The following is a 26669-nucleotide window of genomic DNA, read 5'->3' on the forward strand; positions in this document are numbered from 1 at the left end:
CTCCGAGCCCAACACCAGACGGCGGACTGTGCACAGCATGTGTATCTGCAGCTACACATGCCACCGAACACATCTTTACCACAGTTTGCCACAAGACAAAGGAGCAAATCGATGCTTGATAGAAATAGAATGCAAAACTGAAATATTGGTGCAAAATCACTGAAGTGATACTTAACCGACCATCCAATCAGACATTGGTGCCATAGCATACACCGGAAGAAATACCACTTCGATACAGTCATGTCTGAGAGTGCAGTCGTTGCCCAGGAGTCCAGTAATTGCCCAGCAACCCAGTCAGTGCCCGGAAGCCCAGTCTTTGCCTGGGAGTGCAGTCACCACCCAGGAGCCCAGGCATTGCCCGGGAGCTCAGTCACCACCCAGGAGCCCAGGCATTGCCCGGGAGCTCAGTCACCACCCAGGAGCCCAGTCAGTGCCCGGGAGCGCAGTCACCACCCAGGAGCCCAGTCAGTGCCCGGGAGCGCAGTCACCACCCAGGAGCCCAGTCATTGCCCGGGAGCGTAGTCACCTAGAAGCCCAGTCCTTGCCTGGGAGCACAGTCACCATCCAGGAGCCCAGTCATTGCCCGGGAGCGCAGTCACCTAGAAGCCCAGTCCTTGCCTGGGAGCGCAGTCACCACCCAGGAGCCCAGTCATTGCCTGGGAGCGTAGTCACCTAGAAGCACAGTCATTGCCTGGGAGCGCAGTCAACACCCGGGAGCCCAGTCATTGCCCGGGAGCCCAGTCACCTAGAAGCACAGTCATTGCCTGGGAGCGCAGTCAACACCCGGGAGCCCAGTCATTGCCCGGGAGCGCAGTCACCTAGAAGCACAGTCATTGCCTGGGAGCGCAGTCATTGCCTGGGAGCGCAGTCATTGCCTGGGAGCGCAGTCATTGCCTGGGAGCGCAGTCATTGCCTGGGAGCGCAGTCATTGCCTGGGAGCCCATCATTGCCTGGGAGCGCAGTCACCACCCAGGAGCCCAGTCATTGCCTGGGAGCGTAGTCACCACCCAGGAGCCCAGGCATTGCCCGGGAGCACAGTCACCTAGAAGTACAGTCATTGCCTGGGAGCGCAGTCAACACCCGGGAGCCCAGTCATTGCCCGGGAGCGCAGTCACCACCCAGGAGCCCTGTCATTGCCCGGGAGCACAGTCACCTAGAAGTACAGTCATTGCCTGGGAGCGCAGTCAACACCCGGGAGCCCAGTCATTGCCCGGGAGCGCAGTCACCTAGGAGCCCAGTCATTGCCTGGGAGCGTAGTCACCACCCAGGAGCCTAGGCATTGCCCGGGAGCACAGTCACCTAGAAGTACAGTCATTGCCTGGGAGCGCAGTCAACACCCGGGAGCCCAGTCATTGCCCGGGAGCGCAGTCACCTAGAAGCACAGTCATTGCCTGGGAGCGCAGTCAACACCCAGGAGCCCAGTCATTGCCTGGGAGCGTAGTCACCACCCAGGAGCCTAGGCATTGCCCGGGAGCACAGTCACCTAGAAGTACAGTCATTGCCTGGGAGCGCAGTCAACACCCAGGAGCCCAGTCATTGCCCGGGAGCGCAGTCACCACCCAGGAGCCTAGGCATTGCCCGGGAGCACAGTCACCTAGAAGTACAGTCATTGCCTGGGAGCGCAGTCAACACCCGGGAGCCCAGTCATTGCCCGGGAGCGCAGTCACCACCCAGGAGCCCAGTCATTGCCCTGGAGCACAGTCACCTAGAAGTACAGTCATTGCCTGGGAGCGCAGTCAACACCCGGGAGCCCAGTCATTGCCCGGGAGCGCAGTCACCTAGAAGCACAGTCATTGCCTGGGAGCGCAGTCAACACCCAGGAGCCCAGTCATTGCCTGGGAGCGTAGTCACCACCCAGGAGCCTAGGCATTGCCCGGGAGCACAGTCACCTAGAAGTACAGTCATTGCCTGGGAGCGCAGTCAACACCCGGGAGCCCAGTCATTGCCCGGGAGCGCAGTCACCTAGAAGCACAGTCATTGCCTGGGAGCGCAGTCAACACCCAGGAGCCCAGTCATTGCCTGGGAGCGTAGTCACCACCCAGGAGCCTAGGCATTGCCCGGGAGCACAGTCACCTAGAAGTACAGTCATTGCCTGGGAGCGCAGTCAACACCCAGGAGCCCAGTCATTGCCTGGGAGCGTAGTCACCACCCAGGAGCCTAGGCATTGCCCGGGAGCACAGTCACCTAGAAGTACAGTCATTGCCTGGGAGCGCAGTCAACACCCGGGAGCCCAGTCATTGCCTGGGAGCGTAGTCACCACCCAGGAGCCCAGTCATTGCCTGGGAGCACAGTTACCTAAAGGCACAGTCATCGCCTGGGAGCCCATTCTTTGCTCGGGAGCTCAGTCACCAAGAAATTCAGTCATTGCCTGGAAGTGCAGTCACCTAAAAGCACAGTCACCACACAGGGGCTCAGCCATCGCCTGGGAGCTCAGTCACCGAGAGGCACAGTCATTGCCTGGAAGCGCAGTCACCTAGAACTGCAGCCAACACCTAGGAGCCCAGTCATTGCCTGGGAGAGTAGTCACCACCCAGGAGCCCAGTCATTGCCCGGGAGCGCAGTCACCTAGAAGCACAGTCATTGCCTGGGAGCGCAGTCAACACCCGGGAGCCCAGTCATTGCCTGGGAGCGCAGTCACCACCCAGGAGCCCAGTCAGTGCCCGGGAGCGCAGTCACCACCCAGGAGCCCAGTCATTGCCCGGGAGCGCAGTCACCACCCAGGAGCCCAGTCATTGCCCGGGAGCGCAGTCACCACCCAGGAGCCCAGGCATTGCCCGGGAGCGCAGTCACCACCCAGGAGCCCAGTCATTGCCTGGAAGTGCAGTCACCTAAAAGCACAGTCACCACACGGGGGCTCAGTCATCGCCTGGGAGCTCAGTCACCGAGAGGCACAGTCATTGCCTGGAAGCGCAGTCACCTAGAACTGCAGCCAACACCTAGAAGCGCAGTCATTGCCCGGGATCGCGATCAAAAGCTCCCAGCACAGTTATCCCGGAGTGCAGCCTGCAAGAGGGATAATTCTGAAGTCATCATTCCCTCCCCCCCCCCCCCCTTCCCCAGACCAAACGTCCCTGCAGGATTCACCTGTTCCCTTGCTCCAGGTTCGGATTCTGATACTTCACAACATCCGGGGGTCACTGCATCACGAGTAGGAGTCAAACTACTAGATGAAGGTGAAGGGCTGACTAGGGCGGCTTCCACACACGCGATCACTAGAAGAAAAAGACAAGGCGTCAAGAGGTGAAGGAAACAGCTGACCTCCAAACAGAAGTGGAAAATCATGGGTTATAATAAAGGAAAAACAGCCTAAAACCTGCATTATCCACCTCAGTTCAGCACCTGGGTGGTAGTTGCTAAGGTTTGGTCCCATAGTTTGCAGCTGCCTTAGAGGCTGACAGCAGAGAAGCAGTCTTAAGCTATTCAGGTGCCCATCTCCATCCTGCTATTGACACACTGACCCCTCATCACCTTGTATACTGACAGCAGAGGTGGAGCCATCAGTTATTCTGTTACCCATCTCCATCCTGCTATTGACACACTGACCCCTCATCACCTTGTATACTGACAGCAGAGGTGGAGCCATCAGTTATTCACTTACCCATCTCCATCCTGCTATTGACACACTGACCCCTCATCACCTTGTATACTGACAGCAGAGGTGGAGCCATCAGTTATTCACTTACCCATCTCCATCCTGCTATTGACACACTGACCCCTCATCACCTTGTATACTGACAGCAGAGGTGGAGCCATCAGTTATTCTGTTACCCATCTCCTGCCTGCTATTGACACACTGACCCCTCATCACCTTGTATACTGACAGCAGAGGTGGAGCCATCAGTAATTCAGTTACCCATCTCCATCCTGCTATTGACACACTGACCCCTCATCACCTTGTATACTGACAGCAGAGGTGGAGCCATCAGTTATTCACTTACCCATCTCCATCCGGCTATTGACACACTGACCCCTCATCACCTTGTATACTGACAGCAGAGGTGGAGCCATCAGTAATTCACTTACCCATCTCCATCCTGCTATTGACACACTGACCCCTCATCACCTTGTATACTGACAGCAGAGGTGGAGCCATCAGTTATTCTGTTACCCATCTCCTGCCTGCTATTGACACACTGACCCCTCATCACCTTGTATACTGACAGCAGAGGTGGAGCCATCAGTAATTCACTTACCCATCTCCATCCTGCTATTGACACACTGACCCCTCATCACCTTGTATACTGACAGCAGAGGTGGAGCCATCAGTTATTCAGTTACCCATCTCCATCCTGCTATTGACACACTGACCCCTCATCACCTTGTATACTGACAGCAGAGGTGGAGCCATCAGTTATTCACTTACCCATCTCCATCCTGCTATTGACACACTGACCCCTCATCACCTTGTATACTGACAGCAGAGGTGGAGCCATCAGTTATTCACTTACCCATCTCCTGCCTGCTATTGACACACTGACCCCTCATCACCTTGTATACGGACAGCAGAGGTGGAGCCATCAGTTATTCACTTACCCATCTCCATCCTGCTATTGACACACTGACCCCTCATCACCTTGTATACTGACAGCAGAGGTGGAGCCATCAGTTATTCACTTACCCATCTCCATCCTGCTATTGACACACTGACCCCTCATCACCTTGTATACTGACAGCAGAGGTGGAGCCATCAGTTATTCAGTTACCCATCTCCATCCTGCTATTGACACACTGACCCCTCATCACCTTGTATACTGACAGCAGAGGTGGAGCCATCAGTTATTCACTTACCCATCTCCATCCTGCTATTGACACACTGACCCCTCATCACCTTGTATACTGACAGCAGAGGTGGAGCCATCAGTTATTCACTTACCCATCTCCTGCCTGCTATTGACACACTGACCCCTCATCACCTTGTATACTGACAGCAGAGGTGGAGCCATCAGTTATTCAGTTACCCATCTCCTGCCTGCTATTGACACACTGACCCCTCATCACCTTGTATACTTACAGCAGAGGTGGAGCCATCAGTTATTCACTTACCCATCTCCTGCCTGCTATTGACAGACACACTGACCCTACATCACCTTACATGTGGACACCAGAAGAGCAGCCCAGAGTTACAGTTTACCCATCTCCTGGCTGCTATGGACACACTGACCTTAGATGATGATAGCAGAGAAGCAGCCCCGAGTTATTCAGTTACCTATCTCCTGCCTGCTATTGACACACTGATGCCTCATCACCTTAGATACTGACAGCAGAGGTGCAGCCCTCAGTAATTCACTTACCCATCTTTTGCTTGCTATCTACACACTGACCCCTCATCACTATAGATATTGACAGCAGAGGTGCAGCCCTCAGTTATTCAGTCACCCATCTCCCGTTTGCTATTGACACACTGACCGTTCATCACCTTGGATGCTGATAGCAGATAAGCAGCCCTGAGTTATTCACCTGACCATCTCTGGCCTGCTATTGACACACTGACCCTTCATCACCTTAGAGGCTGACACTAGAGAAGCAGCCCCCAGTTACAGTTTACCCATCTATTGTCTGCTATTGACACACTGACCGTTCATCACCTTGGATGCTGATAGCAGAGACGCAGCCCTCAGTTATTCACTTACCCATCTCCTGCCTGCTATTGACAAACTGACCCTTCATCTCCTTAGAAGCTGAGTGGGGAGAAGAAGCCCCGAGTTATTCAGTTACCCATCTCCTGCCTGCTTTTTACACACTGCTGCTACACTCTCTCGCCTGTTCAGTGAGTAAGGCTATTGAGCTGATCGTCTTCTGATGATCAGTTTACAGCTTCAGTTCTGCTGGATGTGATGTGAAGGGGGTTATTATGGGAGGTGTATCCTTGGAGGAACTGTCCTTTTGGGCAGAGAAACATTGAACTGTGTGGTCGATCTCAGCTGCTGGAGGTGGACGCGAGGTGCTGCGTGTGTGTGTGTGTGTGTGTGTGTGTGTGTGTGTGTGTGTGTGTGTGTGTGGTGGTGGTTAGTGCTCTTGTAGCTTTGGGGTGTGTGTCTGTGTGTGTGGGGGTGGGGGTGGGTGGGTGTGGGTGTTTGGGGGGGTGTGTGGGTGTGTGTGAAGCATGTTCTGCCTCGTACACTGCTGGTGGTTAGTTATTTCTTAGAAGTCACTGCTGGGAGAAGTTACATGATTGAATATAGTCTTGGCTGGACACCATTGGATGTGTTTCCAATGTTCTGTCCAGTCCTGACAGTTGAAAGTTGGTGTCCTGGGCAGGCTGTGCCACCTTTGCAGACATACTGGGTGACCTGGCAATCTGGACATTACTCTAAGTAGAGAATGAAAACAATTCGGGCTGAGGGGTCATGTGTTAGACAATGCACATTCTCAACACATCTAACTCAGGCTGTAAAGTACAAACAGGATATGTTGTGAAATCTGCCTGCGGCTACACAACATTACAAAAACTCGTCTCACCCGAGAGAGGTCTCATTTCTGCCCACCTGCGTGTCTGAGCACGGGTGTGCCATTGTGTTAATGTGTTCAGTAGACTCCCAGTGTGTACTTACTGTGGGGGTGTCTGCGTGCATTACACCTCTGCCCCCCACCCCCCGAGAGATGCGAGCCAGGAAGAGAGAACTGGTTTGTAGGGGCTTCAATAGATGGTTTAAAATATGTACAGGATGAAAAACTCTAAAACAACTAGCGGTGATGAAGAAATGAAAGGTGGATGGGTACCATGGAAACTCGCCAGACAAGCAGTCACAGCTCACACCAGACAAGCAATCACCAGGACATCAGTCACTACACAACTAGTCACCAGGACACCAGTCAGTGGACCAGCAGTCACCAGGGATACCCGGATGCCAGTCAGCAGTGACAGCAGACCACCATCTCCAGACAAGTCACCAGGACGCCAGTCACACCAATCACCAGAACACCAGCGACCAGATAACCAGGACGTCACACCAGACCACCAGTCATCAAGTCACCAGAAAACCAGTCACACTAGACCACTAGTCACCAGGACCGCAGACCACCAGAACACCAGTCTCCAGAACATCAGCCACCAGGACACCAGCCACCAGACAACCAGGACGTCACACCAGACCACCAGTCACAGCCAGCTCGGAGGTGGTGTACATGGATAAGTGTGTGAATGACTAGCACAAATGACGCTGGAGGGGAATGCACCGCAGGTGGGTCCTTCTCCCCAGACTGCCGCTAGGACACATCTCCCATGTAGACCAGGGCTCTCGTGAAGCCAGCCCTTCCAGAAGGCACTGTGGTGCCACACGGATCCCTGGAGACAGGCGCTTACCAAGGCGAGAGCGGTCCCAGGATCGCAGGGGAAGCCTTCTAATGGGCCATCACCCCAAGGGGTCACCCCGCCGGCTGTCCCTGATCGAGTTCAAACGGAGCGAACTTTAACATGAGATCAGTGAAAGGAACCAACAGTGGTATGGGAGAGATGGAGAGATGGAGAGAGGGGGAGAGATGGAGACGAAGCAAAGGGGCAAGAGAGAGGGAGGAGAGATGGGGAGAGAAAAGAGGGGGAAGAGGGTGAGGGGTGAGGGAGGAGAGAAAGAGGGAGGGAGGAGAGAGGGGCAGAGAGCGCGAGAGGGGACAGAGGGGCGAGACGGGGAAGAGAGGGAGAGAGTACAAAGATAGACGAGGAGAGACGGAGAGAGAAGTGAGGACAGAGGGTGACGAGAGGAGAGAGGGAGCGGATAGAAACAAACAGAAAGACTGGAAAGAGGGAGAGAGAGGGAAGGGAGAGAGGGGGAGGGAAAGGGGGAGACAAGAGAGGAAGAGAGAGAGAGAAAGAAGAAAGAAACAGGAGAAAAACAGGAGAAAGAAACAGAAGAGAGAGAGAGAGACAGAGGACAATGCACCCATATTCAAAGTTGGATTGAGCCGATACATTTGCTTAAGTAAACCAAAGCAAGGAAGCGCTCCTTCGGATGCACAGGCTGCCACCACACGCGAGTACAGCCCCGCCACGATTCCTTCAAAAACAAAATACATTGATTTGCCATCCTTGGACAACCCATCCAACCTCCACCACCCACCGGGTATCAGTGCACAGAATGTCTTCAGTTCTTGTGTCTCTTCATAAGGAGGAGAACCTAACCACCCAGGACCAGCAGGACGCCCAACACCTCTCAGCAGCATCCACGAAAGATCTCTGAACCTAATGCGCCCAAAGCCAAGACCCATCACAGACGTCCTCTCCAAACCTGGATAAGCCACCACCTGCCACCACTGTGGGACCCTCCACTCCACAGCCTCTCAGAGATCCTCCTGAACAGCCAGCTAGGAAGCCCAAGAGGGTGGCTGTCATCCTGGTTTATTCCAAATAAGCGCGCTACATACCTGTGAGGGTTTCAAGGCGTGGGGGGAGGTGCTGCTACTGCTCGAAGAGCCAAGTCTTGAGGAGTTTTCTGAAGGAAAGAAGGTCCTGGGTCTGTCGTAGATCCGACGGGAGGGTGTTCCAGGTCTTGGCGGCAAGGTACGAGAATGATCTGCCGCTGGAAGATTTGCGCCGGATGCGGGGGATGGAGGCGAGGTTGGCGGAGCGGAGATGCCAGGTGGGGGTGTAGAAGCGGAGTCTGTTCAGGTATGTTGGTCCGGTGTTGTGGAGTGCCTTGTGTGCGACGGTGAGGAGCTTGAAGGTGATCCTCCTGTTGACGGGGAGCCAGTGAAGGTCTCTTAGGTGGGGGGTGATGTGGCAGTGGCAAGGGATGTTGAGGATGAGTCGGGCGGAGGCGTTTTGGATGCGTTGGAGGTGTTGTAGGAGTTTGGATGAGATACCGGAGTAGAGGGCGTTGCCGTAGTCGAGTCTGCTGCTGACGAGGGCCTGGGTTACTGTTTTTCTTGTTTCTGTTAGGATCCACTTGTAAACTCTGCGGAGCATGCGGAGGGTGTTTTAACAGGAGGAGGAGATGGCGCTGACCTGCTTTGACATGGAGAGCGAGGAGTTGAGGGTGAAGCCGAGGTTTTGTGCGCTGTCTGTGGGAGTCGGTGGGGGACCCAGTGTGATCGGCCACCACGAGTTGTCCCAGGCAGAGGGGTGCACCCAAGGATGAGGACTTCCGTTTTGTCCGAGTTCTGTTTCAGCCGGCTGTCTCTCATCCAGTCGGCGATGGCTTTAAGTCCCTCGTGGAGGTTGGTTTTGGCGGTGTTCGGGTCCTTGGTGAGGGAGAGGATGAGTTGGGTGTCGTTGGCGTAGGAGATGATGTTGAGGTTGTGCTGACGGGCCACTTGTGCGAGGGGGGGCCACGTAGATGTTGAACAGCGTCGGGCTGAGGGATGAGCCCTGGGGTACGCCGCAGATGATGTTGAAGGCTTTGGATTGGTACGGGGGAGGCGGACTGTAAGGAAATGCCTCCTTGGCGTGGTTACCCCCTGACTTTTTGCCTTTGCTGATGCTAAGTTTTGATTTGAAAGTGTGCTGAGGCCTGCTAACCAGGCCCCAGCACCAGTGTTCTTTCCCTAACCTGTACTTTTGTTTCCACAATTGGCACACCCTGGCATCCAGGTAAGTCCATTGTAACTGGTACCCCTGGTAGCAAGGGTCCTGATGCCAGGGAAGGTCTCTAAGGGCTGCAGCATATCTTATGCCACCCTAGGGACCGCTCACTCAGCACAGACACACTGTTTGCTAGCTTGTGTGTGCTGGTGAGGACAAAACGAGTAAGTCGACATGGCACTCCCCTCAGGGTGCCATGCCAACCTCACACTGCTTACAGGTATAGATAAGTCACCCCTCTAGCAGGCCTTACAGCCCTAAGGCAGGGTGCACTATACCATAGATGAGGGCATAAGTGCATGAGCACTATGCCCCTACAGTGTCTAAGCAAAACCTTAGACATTGTAAGTGCAGGGTAGCCATAAGAGTATATGGTCTGGGAGTCTGTCATGCACGAACTCCACAGCACCATAATGGCTACACTGAAAAATGGGAAGTTTGGTATCCAACTTCTCAGCACAATAAATGCACACTGATGGTGTGTACATTTTATTGTAACATACACCCCAGAGGGCACCTTAGAGGTGCCCCCTGAAACCTTAACCGACTACCCGTGTAGGCTGACTAGTTCTAGCAGCCTGCCACACACCAGACATGTTGCTGGCCACTTGGGGAGAGTGCCTTTGTCACTCTGTGGCTAGTAACAAAGCCTGTACTGGGTGGAGATGCTTATCACCTCCCCCTGCAGGAACTGTAACACCTGGCGGTGAGCCTCAGAGGCTCACCCCCTTTGTTACAGCACCCCAGGGCATTCCAGCTAGTGGAGTTGCCCGCCCCCTCCGGCCACGGCCCCACTTTAGGCGGCAAGGCCGGAGGAGATAGTGAGAAAAACAAGGAGGAGTCACTGGCCAGTCAGGACAGCCCCTAAGGCATCCTGAGCTGAGGTGACTGACTTTTAGAAATCCTCCATCTTGCAGATGGAGGATTCCCCCAATAGGGATAGAAATGTGCCCCCCTCCCCTCGGGAGGAGGCACAAAGAAGGTGTACCCACCCTCAGGGCTAGTAGCCATTGGCTACTAACCCCTCAGACCTAAACACACCCCTAAATTAAGTATTTAGGGGCTCCCCAGAACCTAGGAACTCAGATTCCTGCAACCTAAGAAGAAGAGGACTGCTAAGCTGAAAAACCCTGCAGAGAAGACGGAGACACCAACTGCTTTGGTCCCAGCTCTACCGGCCTGTCTCCCCACTTCTAAAGACACTGCTCCAGCGACGCTTTTCCCAGGGACCAGTGACCTCTGAAGCCTCAGAGGACTGCCCTGCATCTAGAAGGACCAAGAACTCCCGAGGGACAGCGGCTCTGTTCACCAAAGACTGCAACTTTGCAACAAAGAAGCAACTTTGAAACAACACGCGTTTCCCGCCGGAAGCTTGAGACTCGGCACTCTGCACCCGACGCCCCCGGCTCGACTTGTGGAGAACAATCACTTCAGGGAGGACTCCCCAGCGACTGCGAGACCGTGAGTAGCCAGAGTTGACCCCCCTGTACCCCCACAGCAATGCCTGCAGAGGGAATCCCGAGGCTCCCCCTGACCGCGACTGCCTGCTTCTAAGAACCTGACGCCTGGTAGGGACACTGCACCCGCAGCCCCCAGGACCTGAAGGATCCGAAGTGCAGGAGTCACCCCCAGGAGGCCCTCTCCCTTGCCCAGGTGGTGGCTACCCCGAGGAGCCCCCCCCTTGCCTGCATCACTGAAGAGACCCCTTGGTCTCCCATTGATTCCAATTCCAAGCCCGACGCTTGTTTGCACACTGCACCCGGCCGCCCCCGTGCTGCTGAGGGTGTACTTTGTGTGGACTTGTGTCCCCCCCGGTGCCCTACAAAACCCCCCTGGTCTGCCCTCCGAAGACGCGGGTACTTACCTGCTGGCAGACTGGAACCGGGGCACCCCCTTCTCCATTGAAGCCTATGCGTTTTGGGCACTGCTTTGAACTCTGCACCTGACCGGCCCTGAGCTGCTGGTGTGGTAACTTTGGGGTTGCTCTGAACCCCCAACGGTGGGCTACCTTGGACCCAAACTTGAACCCCGTAGGTGGTTTACTTACCTGCAAAAACTAACAAACTAACAAACTCTTACTCCCCCTAGGAACTGTTGAAAATTGCACTGTCTAGTATTAAAATAGCTATATGTGATTTATGTGAAAACTGTATATGCTATTTTGCTAATTCAAAATTCCTAAAGTACCTACCTGCAATACCTTTCATTTGAAGTATTATATGTAAATCTTGAACCTGTGGTTCTTAAAATAAACTAAGAAAATATATTTTTCTATACAAAAACCTATTGGTCTGGAATTATCTTTGATTATGTGTTCCTCATTTATTGCCTGTGTGTATGTACAACAAATGCTTAACACTACTCCTTTGATAAGCCTACTGCTCGACCACACTACCACAAAATAGAGCATTAGAATGATCTCTTTTTGCCACTGTCTTACCTCTAAGGGGAACCCTTGGACTCTGTGCATACTATTCCTTACTATGAAATAGTGCATACAGAGCCAACTTCCTACACGGACTCTTTGGGTTCTGCCGGCGAGGAAGGATGCGGTCCATTCTAGGGCCTGGTCCAGGATTCCTGCTGCGTGGAGGTGGGATTTAAGGGTGTGGTGACAGACAGTGTCAAAGGTGGCTGATCGGTCTAGGAGGATGAGGGCTGATGTTTCTCCATTGTTGAGGTGGCTTCAGATGTCTGTGGCGGCGAGGAGGGCGGTTTCGGCGCTGTGGTTGCGTCTGAAGCCAGACTGGGAGGGGTCGAGGATGTTGTCTTCGAGGTACCAGGTGAGCCGAGTGTTGACGATTTTCTCGATGACCTTTGCCGGGAAAGGGAGCAGGGAGATGGGCCGGAAGTTTTTCAGGTCCTTGGGGTCCACCCTTGGTTTCTCACAACAGATCCAGAGGTGCTTCGGAGTTACCATAAATGCACCAGACAGTGCCAGACGGACCATATTCACGGTGCCCTCTGAAGCAATACCATCCGTGCTTTTGATGGAGTCCAAAGCAGCGGTGTCCATGCCATGGAGGAACGTACAGTCACAACCTGTGCTCTCAGCTTCTGTATGGTACGAGAAGGTGGAGACGATAGGGCATGAGCTACGTACTCTTGGATAATGATGCCCAGAAGGATGAACTGTCCAGTCCATGAGGATGCATGACCATCCCATGCAGAGAGGACCAGGATGAGATTGCGTTGCGGTGGCATGCATACATGGCTGGGAAGGGCATGTAGCACACAGCCAGCATGATCTTTATCCTGGGATTAAACCAAGGCAAAGAACACTGGCATAGACAAAGAAAATTCGATAACATACAGAGATGAAGCTCCTGTGACCGTAGTGATACGTGACCAACGATGAAAGTGGTTTTAAGTTAAACATGAAGAAACCTGCGAATCTGAACATCCAGCCAAAGACCGGCCATCACACCAGGACCAATAGGCTATTGAATGAACAAATCCTTTCCATCCCCCAAAAGTCCTCCCAACTTCTGCAGTAATGTGACTGCAAACAAACAGAACAGCTTCACAAAAGGTCAGCCAGGGATGCCTTTAGTCTGCAGTTTGTAATTTCCAAACTAAACACTGAAACTGAGTAGGCGTGAAAGTTCTCATGTCTGCATCAAGCTTTTGCAAAACAGATGGCTGGTTAAATCACGGAAAGAGAAAAGGAATTTATTGGGTCGTGTCTTGATAGCAACACAGCAAAATCTCTTTTGTAATCAATAGCATAAGTGCATTTTATAGGAATTCTATGTATGTATGTTTACACCGCCAATTTATGTTCATTTAGAATATTCCGTTAATTTGGTTCAGGTTTCTGTATTTATTTTCGTTTTTCATGTTTCAAAAACTATATTCGTAAGCACTGTGTACATTTTACAATGTTTTGCTACCAGTTTAAAACTCTGCACAATCCAGACAGAGCAGGTGTAGGCTGTCCTTGGCACACAATTGACAATACTCCGATGTTCCTCTTCAGTGCGACACCTCAACTAAGGTCCCACTGCTCACAAGCCTTGCCTTGAAGAAAAGAAATGGAAATGGGGAGGTCTGCCAAAATAATCACTGGGTCATTGTGGTAATATCCAGATTTAGACTTAAGACAGTTCAGTTATAGCAAAGTCTATCCAGACGGGTCAAGAAATCCTTCGATTAATCCAGACACACACGAAGACTGAGGCTAGACTTCAGGAAAGTATCTCCTTCAAGAACAGATACATCCAGCCCAGCCGACGCGTTTCGCCCTCCGACAAGGACTTCATCAGGGAAAACGTGCATCTTCAGTGCTAGTATTCTGGTCGTGAATGAAGCAGACGCACCAGGATTAAGCTATTAATACGGAGTTTTCAGTGTCTATGATCATCTATGATCTGCAGTACTGTAAGCGCCGAAAACTTCATGCAAGCAGAACATCGTGCACGCGGATACTGGCCATAAAAATATATGATTTCCCTGATGAAGTCCTGGACTAGAGAAAACGGGAGAGTATTCATATCCTACAAACCGAGATCTACAGCTCATGTGGAGTAATCCAACACAGGCTGAAGGACTGAGCTCTCCTAGAGAGCAGCTCCTGACATCACCACACCTGAGAAGCTCTAGGCAGGTGACTAAGACAGAGGAGGGAGAAGGGTGACAGCAGCACCCTGTGTGCGGGGGGGGGGAGAGGGGGGGGGCAATAGATCAGGGTGGCCGCAGCACCCTCTGCACAGGAGGGGGGTCCAGGACCAGGGTGGCCGCAGCACCCTCTGCGGGGGGTCCAGAACCAGGGTGACCGCAGCACCCTCTGCAGGGGGATGGGGGGGTCCAGGACCAGGGTGACCGCAGCACCCTCTGCACAGGAAGGGGGGGGTCCAGGACCAGGGTGACCGCAGCACCCTCTGCAGGGGGTGGGGGGGTCCAGAACCAAGGTGACCGCAGCACCCTCTGCAGGGGGATGGGGGGGTCCAGGACCAGGGTGACCGCAGCACCCTCTGCACAGGAAGGGGGGGGGGGGGTCCAGGACCAGGGTGACTGCAGCACCCTCTGCAGGAGGGGGGGGGGGCAGGACCAGGGTGACCGCAGCACCCTCTGCAGGGGGGGTCCAGAACCAGGGTGACCGCAGCACCCTCTGCAGGGGGATGGGGGGGTCCAGGACCAGGGTGACCGCAGCACCCTCTGCACAGGAAGGAAGGGGGGGGGGGGTCCAGGACCAGGGTGACTGCAGCACCCTCTGCAGGAGGGGGGGGGGGGGCAGGACCAGGGTGACCGCAGCACCCTCTGCAGGGGGGGGGGGCAGGACCAGGGTGACCGCAGCACCCTCTGCAGGGGGGGGGGGCAGGACCAGGGTGGCCGCAGCACCCTCTGCAGGGGGGGGGGGGGGGTCCAGGACCAGGGTGGCCGCAGCACCCTCTGCAGGGGGTGGGGGGGTCCAGAACCAAGGTGACCGCAGCACCCTCTGCAGGGGGATGGGGGGGTCCAGGACCAGGGTGACCGCAGCACCCTCTGCACAGGAAGGGGGGGGGTCCAGGACCAGGGTGACTGCAGCACCCTCTGCAGGAGGGGGGGGGGGGCAGGACCAGGGTGACCGCAGCACCCTCTGCAGGGGGGGTCCAGAACCAGGGTGACCGCAGCACCCTCTGCAGGGGGATGGGGGGGTCCAGGACCAGGGTGACCGCAGCACCCTCTGCACAGGAAGGAAGGGGGGGGTCCAGGACCAGGGTGACTGCAGCACCCTCTGCAGGAGGGGGGGGGGGGGGCAGGACCAGGGTGACCGCAGCACCCTCTGCGGGGGGGGGGGGGGGGCAGGACCAGGGTGACCGCAGCACCCTCTGCAGGGGGGGTCCAGAACCAGGGTGACCGCAGCACCCTCTGCAGGGGGATGGGGGGGTCCAGGACCAGGGTGACCGCAGCACCCTCTGCACAGGAAGGAAGGGGGGGGTCCAGGACCAGGGTGACTGCAGCACCCTCTGCAGGAGGGGGGGGGGGGGGCAGGACCAGGGTGACCGCAGCACCCTCTGCAGGGGGGGGGGGGGGGCAGGACCAGGGTGACCGCAGCACCCTCTGCAGGGGAGGGGGCAGGACCCTGCTTGGGAGGGAGCGGAGAGGACCAGAGGGGAGGCTCCCTCAGTGTCTAATAACATTCCCTGGCTCAGGACCCCTGCGAAAGGCTCAGGTTTGGTCACACTGTCCGAGGTAAGGGGGGCGGATGGTCTTTGCCCAGGCGCCCCCCCCCCACCCACACCCTCCACTCAGGAAGCTGCAGGAAGAGGGGTCCAGCTCTGACCTGCTGAACAATGCTTGGGGGGGGACAGAGGGCAGGGGCCTGGCCTGCCTGCAAGCTCCGCTTCCGGGTCATGTTCTGGCTCTGCACTCGGCTTCCTGGTCTCCAGGACCCGACAGGACCCCCAGCTTCCTGGTCGATAAGTCATCCAGTCCACTCATGCACAAACAGTTCTGGGAAGGAAGCGCCTGGGCTGAGATGGTCCCAGCTGGTGGGGGGGACGGGGTGAGGTGGGATGCGCACACTGGGTGAGGACATGGGGTGGTGGACTGCACAGACACTCTGCGCACAAAGGTGCCACATGTGCTCTGGGCTGAGACGGTCCCAGGTGCCCCAGCTGGTGGGGGGGACGGGGTGAGGTGGGATGCGCACACTGGGTGAGGACATGGGGTGGTGGGCTGCACAGACACTCTGCGCACAAAGGTGCCACATGTGGCCTGGGCTGAGACGGTCCCAGCTGCCTAGGGTGACCACCCGTCCGTAAATTTCACGGACTGTCCGTAATTTCGTCCTGCTGTCCGTTGTCCGTGATGAAAGCTTTAACGGACGGCATTTGTCCGTAATTTTAGCCTTTCACCTAAAAGGCAACGGAGGCAGGGCGAAATTATGGGCAGAGGAGTTTCCCCAGCCGGGCTGGAAGGCAGGGAGTCTCCTGTGCTCTGAGGGAGGGAGGGGCAGACAGATAAGAAAAGGCCTTCTTGCCAGGGGGTCTCCTTCCCTAAAGACTTGCAAATGTGGGCAACTGGTAAATCTGCAAATACAAAGGGGCTTGAAAACCTGCATTGAATTTACTAAAAGGAGTCACTTGAAGTTTTCTGGTGGCAAAGATATTTTTTTCAGAGAGGTATTGTAATGGTGTTCCAAGGTGAGCTGTGGAGTGTGTGGTTTTAATGGAGTGTTATAATTTTTTTATCACTAGGTATAAACTGTATATTATTCAAATCTGTATTTGAGAAGCACTTTTTATTTATTTAACCGAAATGAATTTCCGCATTTTGTAGCAGCTTTTATTACGATGTAATTGTATTTTTCACAGTTCTTTCAGGTACCAGGTACCTCATAGTACTAACAAACATTGGCAAAGCCAATAGGTCTCATCTACGAAAGAGTTAATGGCTTTGCTAATGTGTTTTAGCCATTAGCCATGTTATACACCAGAGAAGCTGCTGTTCAGCATGGCTTAAAGCTAGTGGCATAGTGGTGTGGAGTGGAGAAGCATAGGAGCAGTGGCGTAGAGCCCAGTGGTGCAAAGTACAGTGCAGTGGGGTACAGTGCAGTTGTTTAGAGTGTGTTAGCGTAGAGTGCAGTGGTTTAAAGTGCAGTGGCAATGGACAGAGTAGAGTGGCATAGAGTGCAGTGGAGTAGAGTGGCATACAACAGAGTAGCAGAGAGAGCAGTAGTGTAGAGTGGTGCAGTGGCATAGATTGCAGAGTAGACTCACGTTGCAGGGAGTGCAGTGGTGTAGTGTAGAGTGGTGCAGAGTAGGGCAAAGTGCTGTAGAGTGGAGTGATGCAGAGTAGAGTGGCATAGAGTGCAGTAGTACATAGTACATTGGTGTATAGTACAGTGGTGGAGAGTGCAACACTGCAGAGTAGAGTGTTTGCAGTGATGCAGAGTGGAGTAGAGTGGCACAGAGCAGTGGCGTAGAGTACAGTGGTACAGAGTAGAGGGCAGTGGCGTACAGTGCAGTTGTTTAGAGTGCATTGGCGCAGAGTGCAGTGGCATAGAGTGGCATGGGGTAGAGTTACATAGAGTGCAGTGGAGTAGAGTGGCATACAATAGAGTGGCAGAGAGAGCAGTAGTGTAGAGTGGTGCAGTGGCATAGATTGCAGAGTAGACTCACATTGCAGGGAGTGCAGTGGTGTAGTGTAGAGTGGTGCAGAGTAGGGCAAAGTGCTGTAGAGTGGAGTGATGCAGAGTAGAATGGCATAGAGTGCAGTGGCATAGAATGCAGTAGTACATAGTACATTGGTGTATAGTACGGTGGTGGAGAGTGCAACACTGCAGAGTAGAGTGTCAGTGCAGTGATGTAGAGTGGAGTAGAGTGGCACAGACCAGTGGCGTAGAGTACAGTGGTACAGAGTAGAGGGCAGTGGCGTACAGTGCAGTTGTTTAGAGTGCATTGGCGCAGAGTGCAGTGGCATAGAGTGGCATGGGGTAGAGTTACATAGAGTGCAGTGGAGTAGAGTGGCATACAATAGAGTGGCAGAGAGAGCAGTAGTGTAGAGTGGTGCAGTGGCATAGATTGCAGAGTAGACTTACGTTGCAGGGAGTGCAGTGGTGTAGTGTAGAGTGGTGCAGAGTAGGGCAAAGTGCTGTAGAGTGGAGTGATGCAGAGTAGAGTGGCATAGAGTGCAGTGGCACAGAATGCAGTAGTACATAGTACATTGGTGTATAGTACGGTGGTGGAGAGTGCAACACTGCAGGGTAGAGTGTCAGTGCAGTGATGTTTTGTGGAGTAGAGTGGCACAGAGCAGTGGTGTAGAGTACAGTGGTACAGAGTAGAGGGCAGTGGCGTGCAGTTGTTTAGAGCGCATTGGCGCAGAGTGCAGTGGCATAGAGTGGCATGGGGTAGAGTTACATAGAGTGCAGTGGAGTAGAGTGGCATACAACAGAGTAGCAGAGAGTGCAGTAATGCAGAGTGGTACAGTGTCATAGAGTGCAGAGTAGACTCATGTGGCATAGAGTGTAGTGGTGTAGAGTGGTGCAGAGCAGAGTGGTGTAGAGTATAGTGCCTAGAGTGCAGTGGCGTAGAGTGGTGTAGAGTGAAGAGTTTCAGAGTAGAGTGTCAGTGCAGTGGTGTAGAGTGGTACAGAGAACAGTGGCATAGAGTACAGTGGTGCAGAGTAAAGGGCAGTGGAGTGCAGTTGCATAGAGTGGCATTGGGCAGAGTAGAGTGGCATAGAATGCAGTGGAATAGAGTATATCGGTGCAGAGTGCAGTAGTACAGAGCAGAGTGGTGTAGAGTATAGTGGCGGCCAGGGCAGTGTTGCAGAGAGTCAGCTTGCAGTGGTGTAGAGTGCATTGAACTAGAGTGCAGTGGTCACAGTGGTATAGAGTACAGTGGCGTAGAATAGATTGTTTCAGAGTAGAGTGCAGTTGCATAGAGTGGAGAGTGCAGTGAAATAGAATGCAGTGGCAAAGAGTGCAGTGGCATAAAGTAGATTATTTCACAGTAGAGTGAGGTGGCTTAGAGTGGAGAGGTGCAGGTTATAGTGGAGTTGCATAAAGTGGCATAGAGTGTGATGCCATAGAGTAAAGTAGTGTAGAGTGCCGTGGCATAGAGTGCAGAGGTGCAGAGTAGATTAGAATGATGTACAGTGTATTGATGAAGAATGCAGGGGCATAGAGTTGAGTGTTACAGAGTAAAGTGCATTAGCATAGAGTGTATTAGCTTAGAGTGCAGTGGCGTACAGTGCAGCGTTGCAGAGTGGCAGAGAGTGGAGTTGTGCGGATTAGATTGGTGTTGCCTAGACTGGAGTGGTATGGCGTGCAGACGAGCAGAGCGCAGTGGTGTAGAGAGGCGCAAAGTGCAGTGGCTTAGAGTAGAGTAGTACAGAGTAGAGTAGAGAGGCATAGTGTGAAGTAGCATAGAGTGCAGTGGCATAATGTGGAGTGGTTCCGAATGGAGAAGAGAACAGTGGCATGGAGTGGCATAAAGTGGAGTGATACAGAGTAGGGTGCAATTCTGATATATTCTGAAGTCTATTTAAATGTTGTCATGTGATAGAAAAAACTCTTTCCTAACCCCAGTATCCAGCAAGATTGTTGCATAAGTCCTCTCACTTTGAAGTCAGAGAAAGGAAAGTAAACACTAAGTTCTCACCGAAGACAGAGCCTGACATTTGACTTTGTTCTTTGAATGCACAGCAAATATGATGATAAGAACAAGATTTACAGGCCTGTTTACAGAAAGGGAGCACGCGGCAGGATACTGTAAATAAGGTTTTGGCAAGGGAAGGGAGGAATTCAAGCTGCATAGCCTAAAACAAATAAAGCCAGCAAATTGAAAGCAACAAATTGTGAGTTACAAACCACAAGGCCAATGGCAAGCAACGGGAAGAAAGCATTCACAAGGAAGCACTATGAATTTACTTAAAGTGACAGCTGTGGGATACTTTGTGGGGGAAGTCCAGTATTTTAGTCCATATCTTGCAGAGGTTTGGATACATCAATCACCCAGGTAGTATGACGAGAAGACCTGGAGTGGTTTCCATGTTGCAGGATAGGTCTGTACACCCATTCCATCAGTTTGCCACCATTTCCTATGGTACAGAGCTTCTGGCACACCTCTTGTAGGGTTAGTGCTAGGTAGCAGACATGAAATAGGGCATTTAATGATTATTTAAGGTGGTTGTAAGTAAGGAGTTGACCGGGGTGAAGATGGTAGACTGCCACAAGGGTTTGGAAATTTAGTAGCTCACTGTTCAGAAACAAAGTCCCCAATTTTAAGACACCTGCAACATGCCACTGATGGAGTTGCTCTGAGCACAGCCTTCCTGTGCAAGTGGGAAGGCTTAGCAAAGGTAGTGCAGGAGCACAGGTTTTCTTCGTGTCAGTGAGTTTACAGGTTCTGGCAAGGCAAGAGAAAGCCATGCATGATAACCCTGGATGGTGATCCATAGAATGGTCAGTAGGAAACTATGAGCAGTGCATTAAGCCTTCCTTAAAAGTCTTTACTGGTAAACCCCATCTCATGCAGGGAGGTGGGCAGAAAGCCAGTGAGCCATCCATTGGACATCTGCAGCTGAATAAAAGCATTCTAAGTCCAGAAGATCTAATCCACCCGCAGTCACAGTTAGCTTTAGAGTGGAAAGAGCTACCAATGGCGCCGCAGCAACCAAATCAGATGTGTGGCCTGTCTGAAGAAGGAATGAAGGACGAGCAGGGGAAGGTTTGTAAAATAATACTATCATTGGGGTAGCACACCATCTTCGCTAGTGCCACATGGCCTCTACAGAAAGCAGAAGAGAAGACCAAAAAGCAAACTGGGCTTGGAGGGACCGTTCGCTCTGCTGAGATTTTCATCCTGGAAATCAGTGTAAGAATGGTAGATATTAATCATTAGGTGTCGAAAGGTAACTGGTTCCCAGTTCAATCTGAGATCTAATTGTGTATGAAGGCGAAAACAGTGCCATATGTTAAAGAAACACTAATTAAATTTTAAAATTTGTAAATTTTGTTTGTGCAATTTACATCCCAAATATTTTGAAGATTCTGTGTGTACTTGACACTTAGGGATAACCCAGATCTCTAGTTTGGCTTTTGCTCAATTTCAAAACCATATAAAGACATGGACTAAGCGGGCAATTGCCTTGCACAACCTTGCAACGGGTCTGGCCCCTGCTCCCCCTTCACAAGCACTAACAGCGAACCATTGCACCAGAAGAGTTTGCCAAGGTGGATGGGTGTTGATTATTCAACCACTTGACAGTGCCCCTTCTGTTTCGCTCCTGTGTGCAGACAACTCCCCAGGTACCCAATACCTTCGAATAGTCTTGGTGGACTCATCTTGTCTGATTTTAGGAATTGTCCCACCTTGTTCTTCTCTTCTTTATTTATCCAGTTGTTAGCAACAACCCTTTGAATTACTTGCCGTGGATCTCCCATTTGATCTCAGTTTCATCCTCCTCTTTTATTATCTTTGATTGGTAGTCCGGGCTCCCATTTCTGAGATAAATGTAGAGTCCCAAACATACACTCTAGTGCAGTTAGACTGCAGTCTAGTTATGGGTACATCACATCCTGTCATTAGGTGTGAGACTGTCACCCACACCATCTGCCCTGCCTCTTTAAAAAAAAAATAGGTTGAAAATCCATGGGCGGTTGCGGTAAGCCAGATGTTTTTGTTCAATTTGTTTAAACTAGCATAAGGTTAATTACCTTAATGTTTCCCAAACTGTTTGCCATGGGTTTTGAAATGTTCAGAAACATAATCAAAATGTTGCTGTTACTTTCTCTTCAGGAAAGATCGGGTAGATTTGGGTAGGGGTGATGGCTTTGCCGTGAAGGGCATTAATTTACTACTGAACAAGGACGTAATGTGACACCTGTCTGTAGCACACCAGGAGGCAATCACAAAAGGTCCACAGTGAATAAATAGTGCTATGTTGAAAAAGAGTACATAAATGCACTGACAACATAGTGAGGCATGGCCTCTCTTGCGTGTGTCTGTAAAACTGACGTTTGTTCTTGAATTTTTGTCCTGAATTTTGACGCTTTGTCCTGAATTTTTGTCCTGAATTTTGACCCTTTGTCCTGAATTTTTTACAGTCCTGTCCAGAATTTGCCTCAATGCCAGGTGGTCACCCTAGGACGGGGTGAGGTGGGATGCGCACACTGGGGGAGGACATTGGGTGATGGGCTGCACAGACAGGGGGCACCACCCAGAAATAAGGACCCAGAGTCATGACAGGGTGGTGGGCTGCGGTACCTGCGAGGAGTTACTCTGCGCACAAAGGTGCCACATGTGGCCTGGGCCGCACATTACTTCGGCGCTGACGCACTTCCTTCCTTATCTTACACGCAGAGAGAGTAAAGCTGATCTAGCGGCAGCGACAACATCTGCCTGGCCGTGGTCCAGATGTTGGACACCCCAGCTCTGGATTCTGGGGGGCGGTGGCCGGTGTTGGACCTTCCAGGTGTCCGACTGTTCTTAAAGTTCAGGTGACGGTTCTGGCGCGTGGGGTAGCCAGGAGTGGTCCTAAGGAGCCTGGTCGGGCAGGTGCCCCCCAGCCCTTCCAGCCCTGCTGGGAGTTCGTCGATGGAGGCCTCGACATGTCTCCAAACCACAAGGGGAGCCTCCTGCGCCTCTGGCTTCTGACCCGTAAATGTCAGCGGAATGTGGAGAGGAAAGAGCCTCCTGGCTGGAGCTGGACAGGCGGACGGACCCCAGAGGGGGACTGGACACAGGGGGCGGTGCAGCCTCCGCACACAGCCTGGGCCCCTGTTCTAGACAGCATGAATGGATGAATGAACCGATGAAAGCATCGGTGCAGCTGCACCACACCAGCCACTGTGCGGCTGGGCTCAGGGGGCGCAATCGCACAAAACATTCAGATGTCTCACTCGTAGACCTCATTGCTTATATCACTCCCTGGGAGCGAGACAGATCATCATTAACTCTTACAGCGCAGCCCTTTCCCCACAGCGCAGCCCTCATCCCTCACCCCACAGTGCAGTCCTCGCCCCACAGCGCAGTCCTCGTCCCTCGCCCCACAGTGCAGCCCTCGCCTTGCAACACAGCCCTCGCCCCGCAGCGCCATCTTAGGGTGGATGCCTTAACCACCTGGAAACCCAAAGCCGCCCACCCGTCACTGCGGCCAGGGACTGGACAGGACTTTACCAGCCGAAGCTGATCCCAGAGGCGCCTTGCAGGACCTCACCAGGCTTATTCACAGCAGCTTGCTGATGGGACCTTTGACGCCCAGGACATACTGTTTGGGGTCAAGGACACCAAGATTTCATGTTTATTTTGCCCTTGGGACAGGTTGGCCCCACCCCCTGCAGCACAAGCCCTTTGGCTGCCAGTTTACTGGCCACTTCATGGAGCAGGGAATGGTCTTCATTTGTGTTCATTTGCTAACATTGTTCAGACTTGTATTTATGGTTCATTAATGCAAACCCTTTATTTTTAGGTTGAGCGCTCTAAATACATGTTGTTAGCTCGGACTGCAGTACTAACAACTGTTCCAGTAAACAAACGTGTACACGCGTTTGCAAAGTTCAACATGAGGCTCCATGTAATGCTCCCAGAATGCTCGGATTAGATGCAAATATTTGCAGAAGCTTGAAAGCAAGATTGACCATGCTTTGCTGTCAAAATAAAATGTTCACATAAAAATGCAACTAGGTAAAAATAAAGGTTTCGCTAAATTACTCTGGAATTTTAGTTATAGTTTCTCTGAAGCATCATTAAGTAGAAGGTTTGGATGTGCGTGCTAGTCTTTCGAAAAAAATATTCATAATGGAAAATCCGTGAAATCACTTTTAACAATATTATGAGAAACAAAAATAAACAACCACTAGCAAAGCCAATAGTTTGAACATTGGTGGTCAGTCTTTTGCGAACAGGTGTATTATTTTGTCATGGCTTTTATAAAACGTTATTGTTGGAGCTGCTGGGCCCTCACCAATGTAATAAACATTGGCACAAAGCAAAAATGTTTTTAGTCACAAAAAAGCACACATTGCTTCAGTGGTTTCTGGCACCGAGCAAAACTGTGTGCCAATATGCTCCTTGTGAAAGAGCAGATTGCCATCGCTCACAGTGAAGCCAGTTGACAGATGGATAGAGGAAAAGAGTGAATTTTAATAAAAACAAATGGTCTTGGTTAACACCAGAGCTAATTAGGGGCCCAATCGTTAAGGAAAGTCACAAAAGTACAGCAATGCTAAAGATCTTTGCATTAGTGCAGATTTACATATTTCATGAATTCACATAAATGTACAGAAGTAGAGCAGGAAATCTTACGCCTACAAAATATTTGTGAACTGTATTTTAGCTCAAACAGATACGCAGGTGTAGATTTGCTCACACGAAAATATGTTGAGTGTTTTGAATTTCACTTTCCCTTTAACCATTTTTTATCAACCCTGGAAGAAGGTTTACTTATGCCTTTGTCAAAAGTAAATTTCCAACCTTTCCCAATATAGAAAAGATTAAGGAAAAATCTGTGAAAACCCATAAAACATGCACACTAGTAGGCTTGCACGGACTAAAAAGGGCATTCCAACCCTTGAACTTTTTCTTACCGCTGCCTCCAACCCCAGTATGTAGATTTGCAGAAAAGTGGCAAAATAAGGAAATTGCTAGTATTAAAGCCCTACTATAGTAGTGGGCCTGGCACAATCCGAAACACTTATCAGAGCTCTAATATGAGATTACTGCCATAATGTCGCCGCCTTACATGGCACCGACGGGACAAGTAGATTTTATTACAGGACAAGTAGACTTATGAAGGAACATGTCCTATGGACAAGTAGGTATTTAATTGAATTCCGCACCCCAGTGCAATCAAGTTATACCAGACTGATGCACCTGGCAAGGGCAAAACTGGTCCTGGGCTGCTTGTCTTCCAGTTCAGAGAGGCCCTGGCCAGGCAGTTCGGGCTGGACTGTTCCCATGAGGAACAGGGTCAAGACTGATTTGCATATGGCTGGGTCCAAACTGGGGTGGCATGGTGAGCAAAAGAACAATGGATTAAACCCACATCTGTGACTGGGGTGAGTGTTTGCATTGTCAGCACTCCGTCCATCATCCTTTTGTCTTACTAAAGTTGCCGTAGGTGTGAAGGTATGCCCAGACATGGGTCCCGGGCCCACTGTGCCACAGGATTCAAGCCAGCCGGGCTCATGAAGGGTGATACCCTGAAACCGTTCCCAGGATGCTTGTTTCCAGTTCAGAGAGGCCCTGGCCAGGCAGTTTGGGCTGGACTGTCCCCATGAGGAGCAGGGTCAAAACTGATTTGCATATGGCTGGGTCCGAACAGGCGTGGCCTGGTGAGCCAAAGAACAATGGATTGGGATGCGGCTCAAGTAACAGTGGCTGTGATTAATTCAAGCAACCCCATCCATCACCTTGTCGTTTTTGCCACCATAAACATGTCACATACAAACCAGAATAATTCAATTTGGTAAGACTAGTATGCACAACAAAACACATATAAAAGTCTTCAATTTAGACCAAGGACTAATTCCAAATATACATCTTCAACTCAAGCAACAGAAGCTGTATTGATTGTTTGGTTTTTCCCAACATGAGGTCATTCCCGCGTGCAACTCACCCATTCACATCTCACATCTCCCAAAATCTGCAAGACAGACAGACAGACAGACAGACAGACCTGTGCAGTGCAGAACAACAGAACCAAAGAGCGCCAGGGCAAGCAGCACGATACATACTTGATTACCTTGGCTGGAGCTAAGAAGAGAAGGCACAGAGGGAGAGGAAGGGCGGACAGGGACAGAGGAGCAGTTTGCCTTGGAGCTGGCAGCAGCGGTAGGCCTGGAGTCTTCGCCAATCTGACAAAAAAAGCACAAACTGATTAAAGGACCAAAGTTGTGATTGAAATTGTATTGGCATCTATCTGGGCTTATGTTAGTTAGATGGGCTGGGGGCTCCCAAGGCCTTTTGCAAGAGTTTGCATCACACAAGGAAACACTCCGCACCTCGGATACTGAATTAGTCAATATAACACATGCCGTGTTCAACCACAATGAAGAATCATGAGAACATACCAGAGGGAGCCAGTGCTTTCTTGTAGGTTTCCACTCTCACACAACCTGAAATAAGAGCAATTGTGTCTTCATCTAATGAGCACAACTGCCTGGTGAGCCTTTCAGACAACCTACAATTTAATGAATGTGATTTGTATAGACTACTGCGAGCTTCCCCTATCCTACCTTGGCTTCAGAACCAAGGAGAAGCTTCACCAACGAGGCCTGGTACACAATGTTCTGGTTGTAGCACTGTGGAAATAAAATCTTCCATTATAGGAAGGTCTGGCTGGACTGGCACCTAAAACCTAACCGTGCCTCCAAAGCACCGAATAAGGCGCACTACTTGAGATGGAGTAGGGAGATCTCACCATGCAGGGAGCACAAAAGAACTGACACTGGCCGGGCTTGCAGTAATTTTTGCATATAGAAATTCGGAATGTTGATGATGGGAATGAAAAGCCATAGTGTAAGCTGCGGGACAGTTCACGCAAACATACGTACTAATCGGGTTTCTTGGGGAATGTATTGCTTACTAATCATATTTGTAAGGGAAAAAAGGCAACCAGGGCACTCCTAAGTCATGGAACCGAGATACGTAGATTAGCAGAGGAATTTATTAGTAAACCTCCTTGGTGATAACTTAATATTTATACAGTAATAATAGTGTCCATA

General features: G+C 51.7%; 1 protein-coding gene across 4 annotated transcripts in view; it reads right to left on the reverse strand.

Annotated features, from left to right (window-relative positions):
* Positions 1 to 26669, reverse strand: part of NISCH (nischarin) — a 246820-nt gene that overhangs the window by 42696 nt on the left and 177455 nt on the right. For 2 of the 4 annotated variants that reach the window (XM_069206092.1, XM_069206093.1), the window contains exons 13-14: positions 25688 to 25799; positions 3085 to 3212 (exon numbers count right to left, since the gene is read on the reverse strand). In XM_069206092.1, the coding sequence (XP_069062193.1) occupies positions 3085 to 3212; positions 25688 to 25799 (240 nt within the window). Of the gene's footprint in view, positions 1 to 3084; positions 3213 to 25679; positions 25800 to 26669 lie in introns of those variants that run through there. The other 2 variants (XM_069206094.1, XM_069206095.1) reach the window with 2 other exon arrangements.

Source organism: Pleurodeles waltl, chromosome 9 (assembly GCF_031143425.1).
Source record: "Pleurodeles waltl isolate 20211129_DDA chromosome 9, aPleWal1.hap1.20221129, whole genome shotgun sequence".
NCBI lineage: Eukaryota > Metazoa > Chordata > Amphibia > Caudata > Salamandridae > Pleurodeles > Pleurodeles waltl.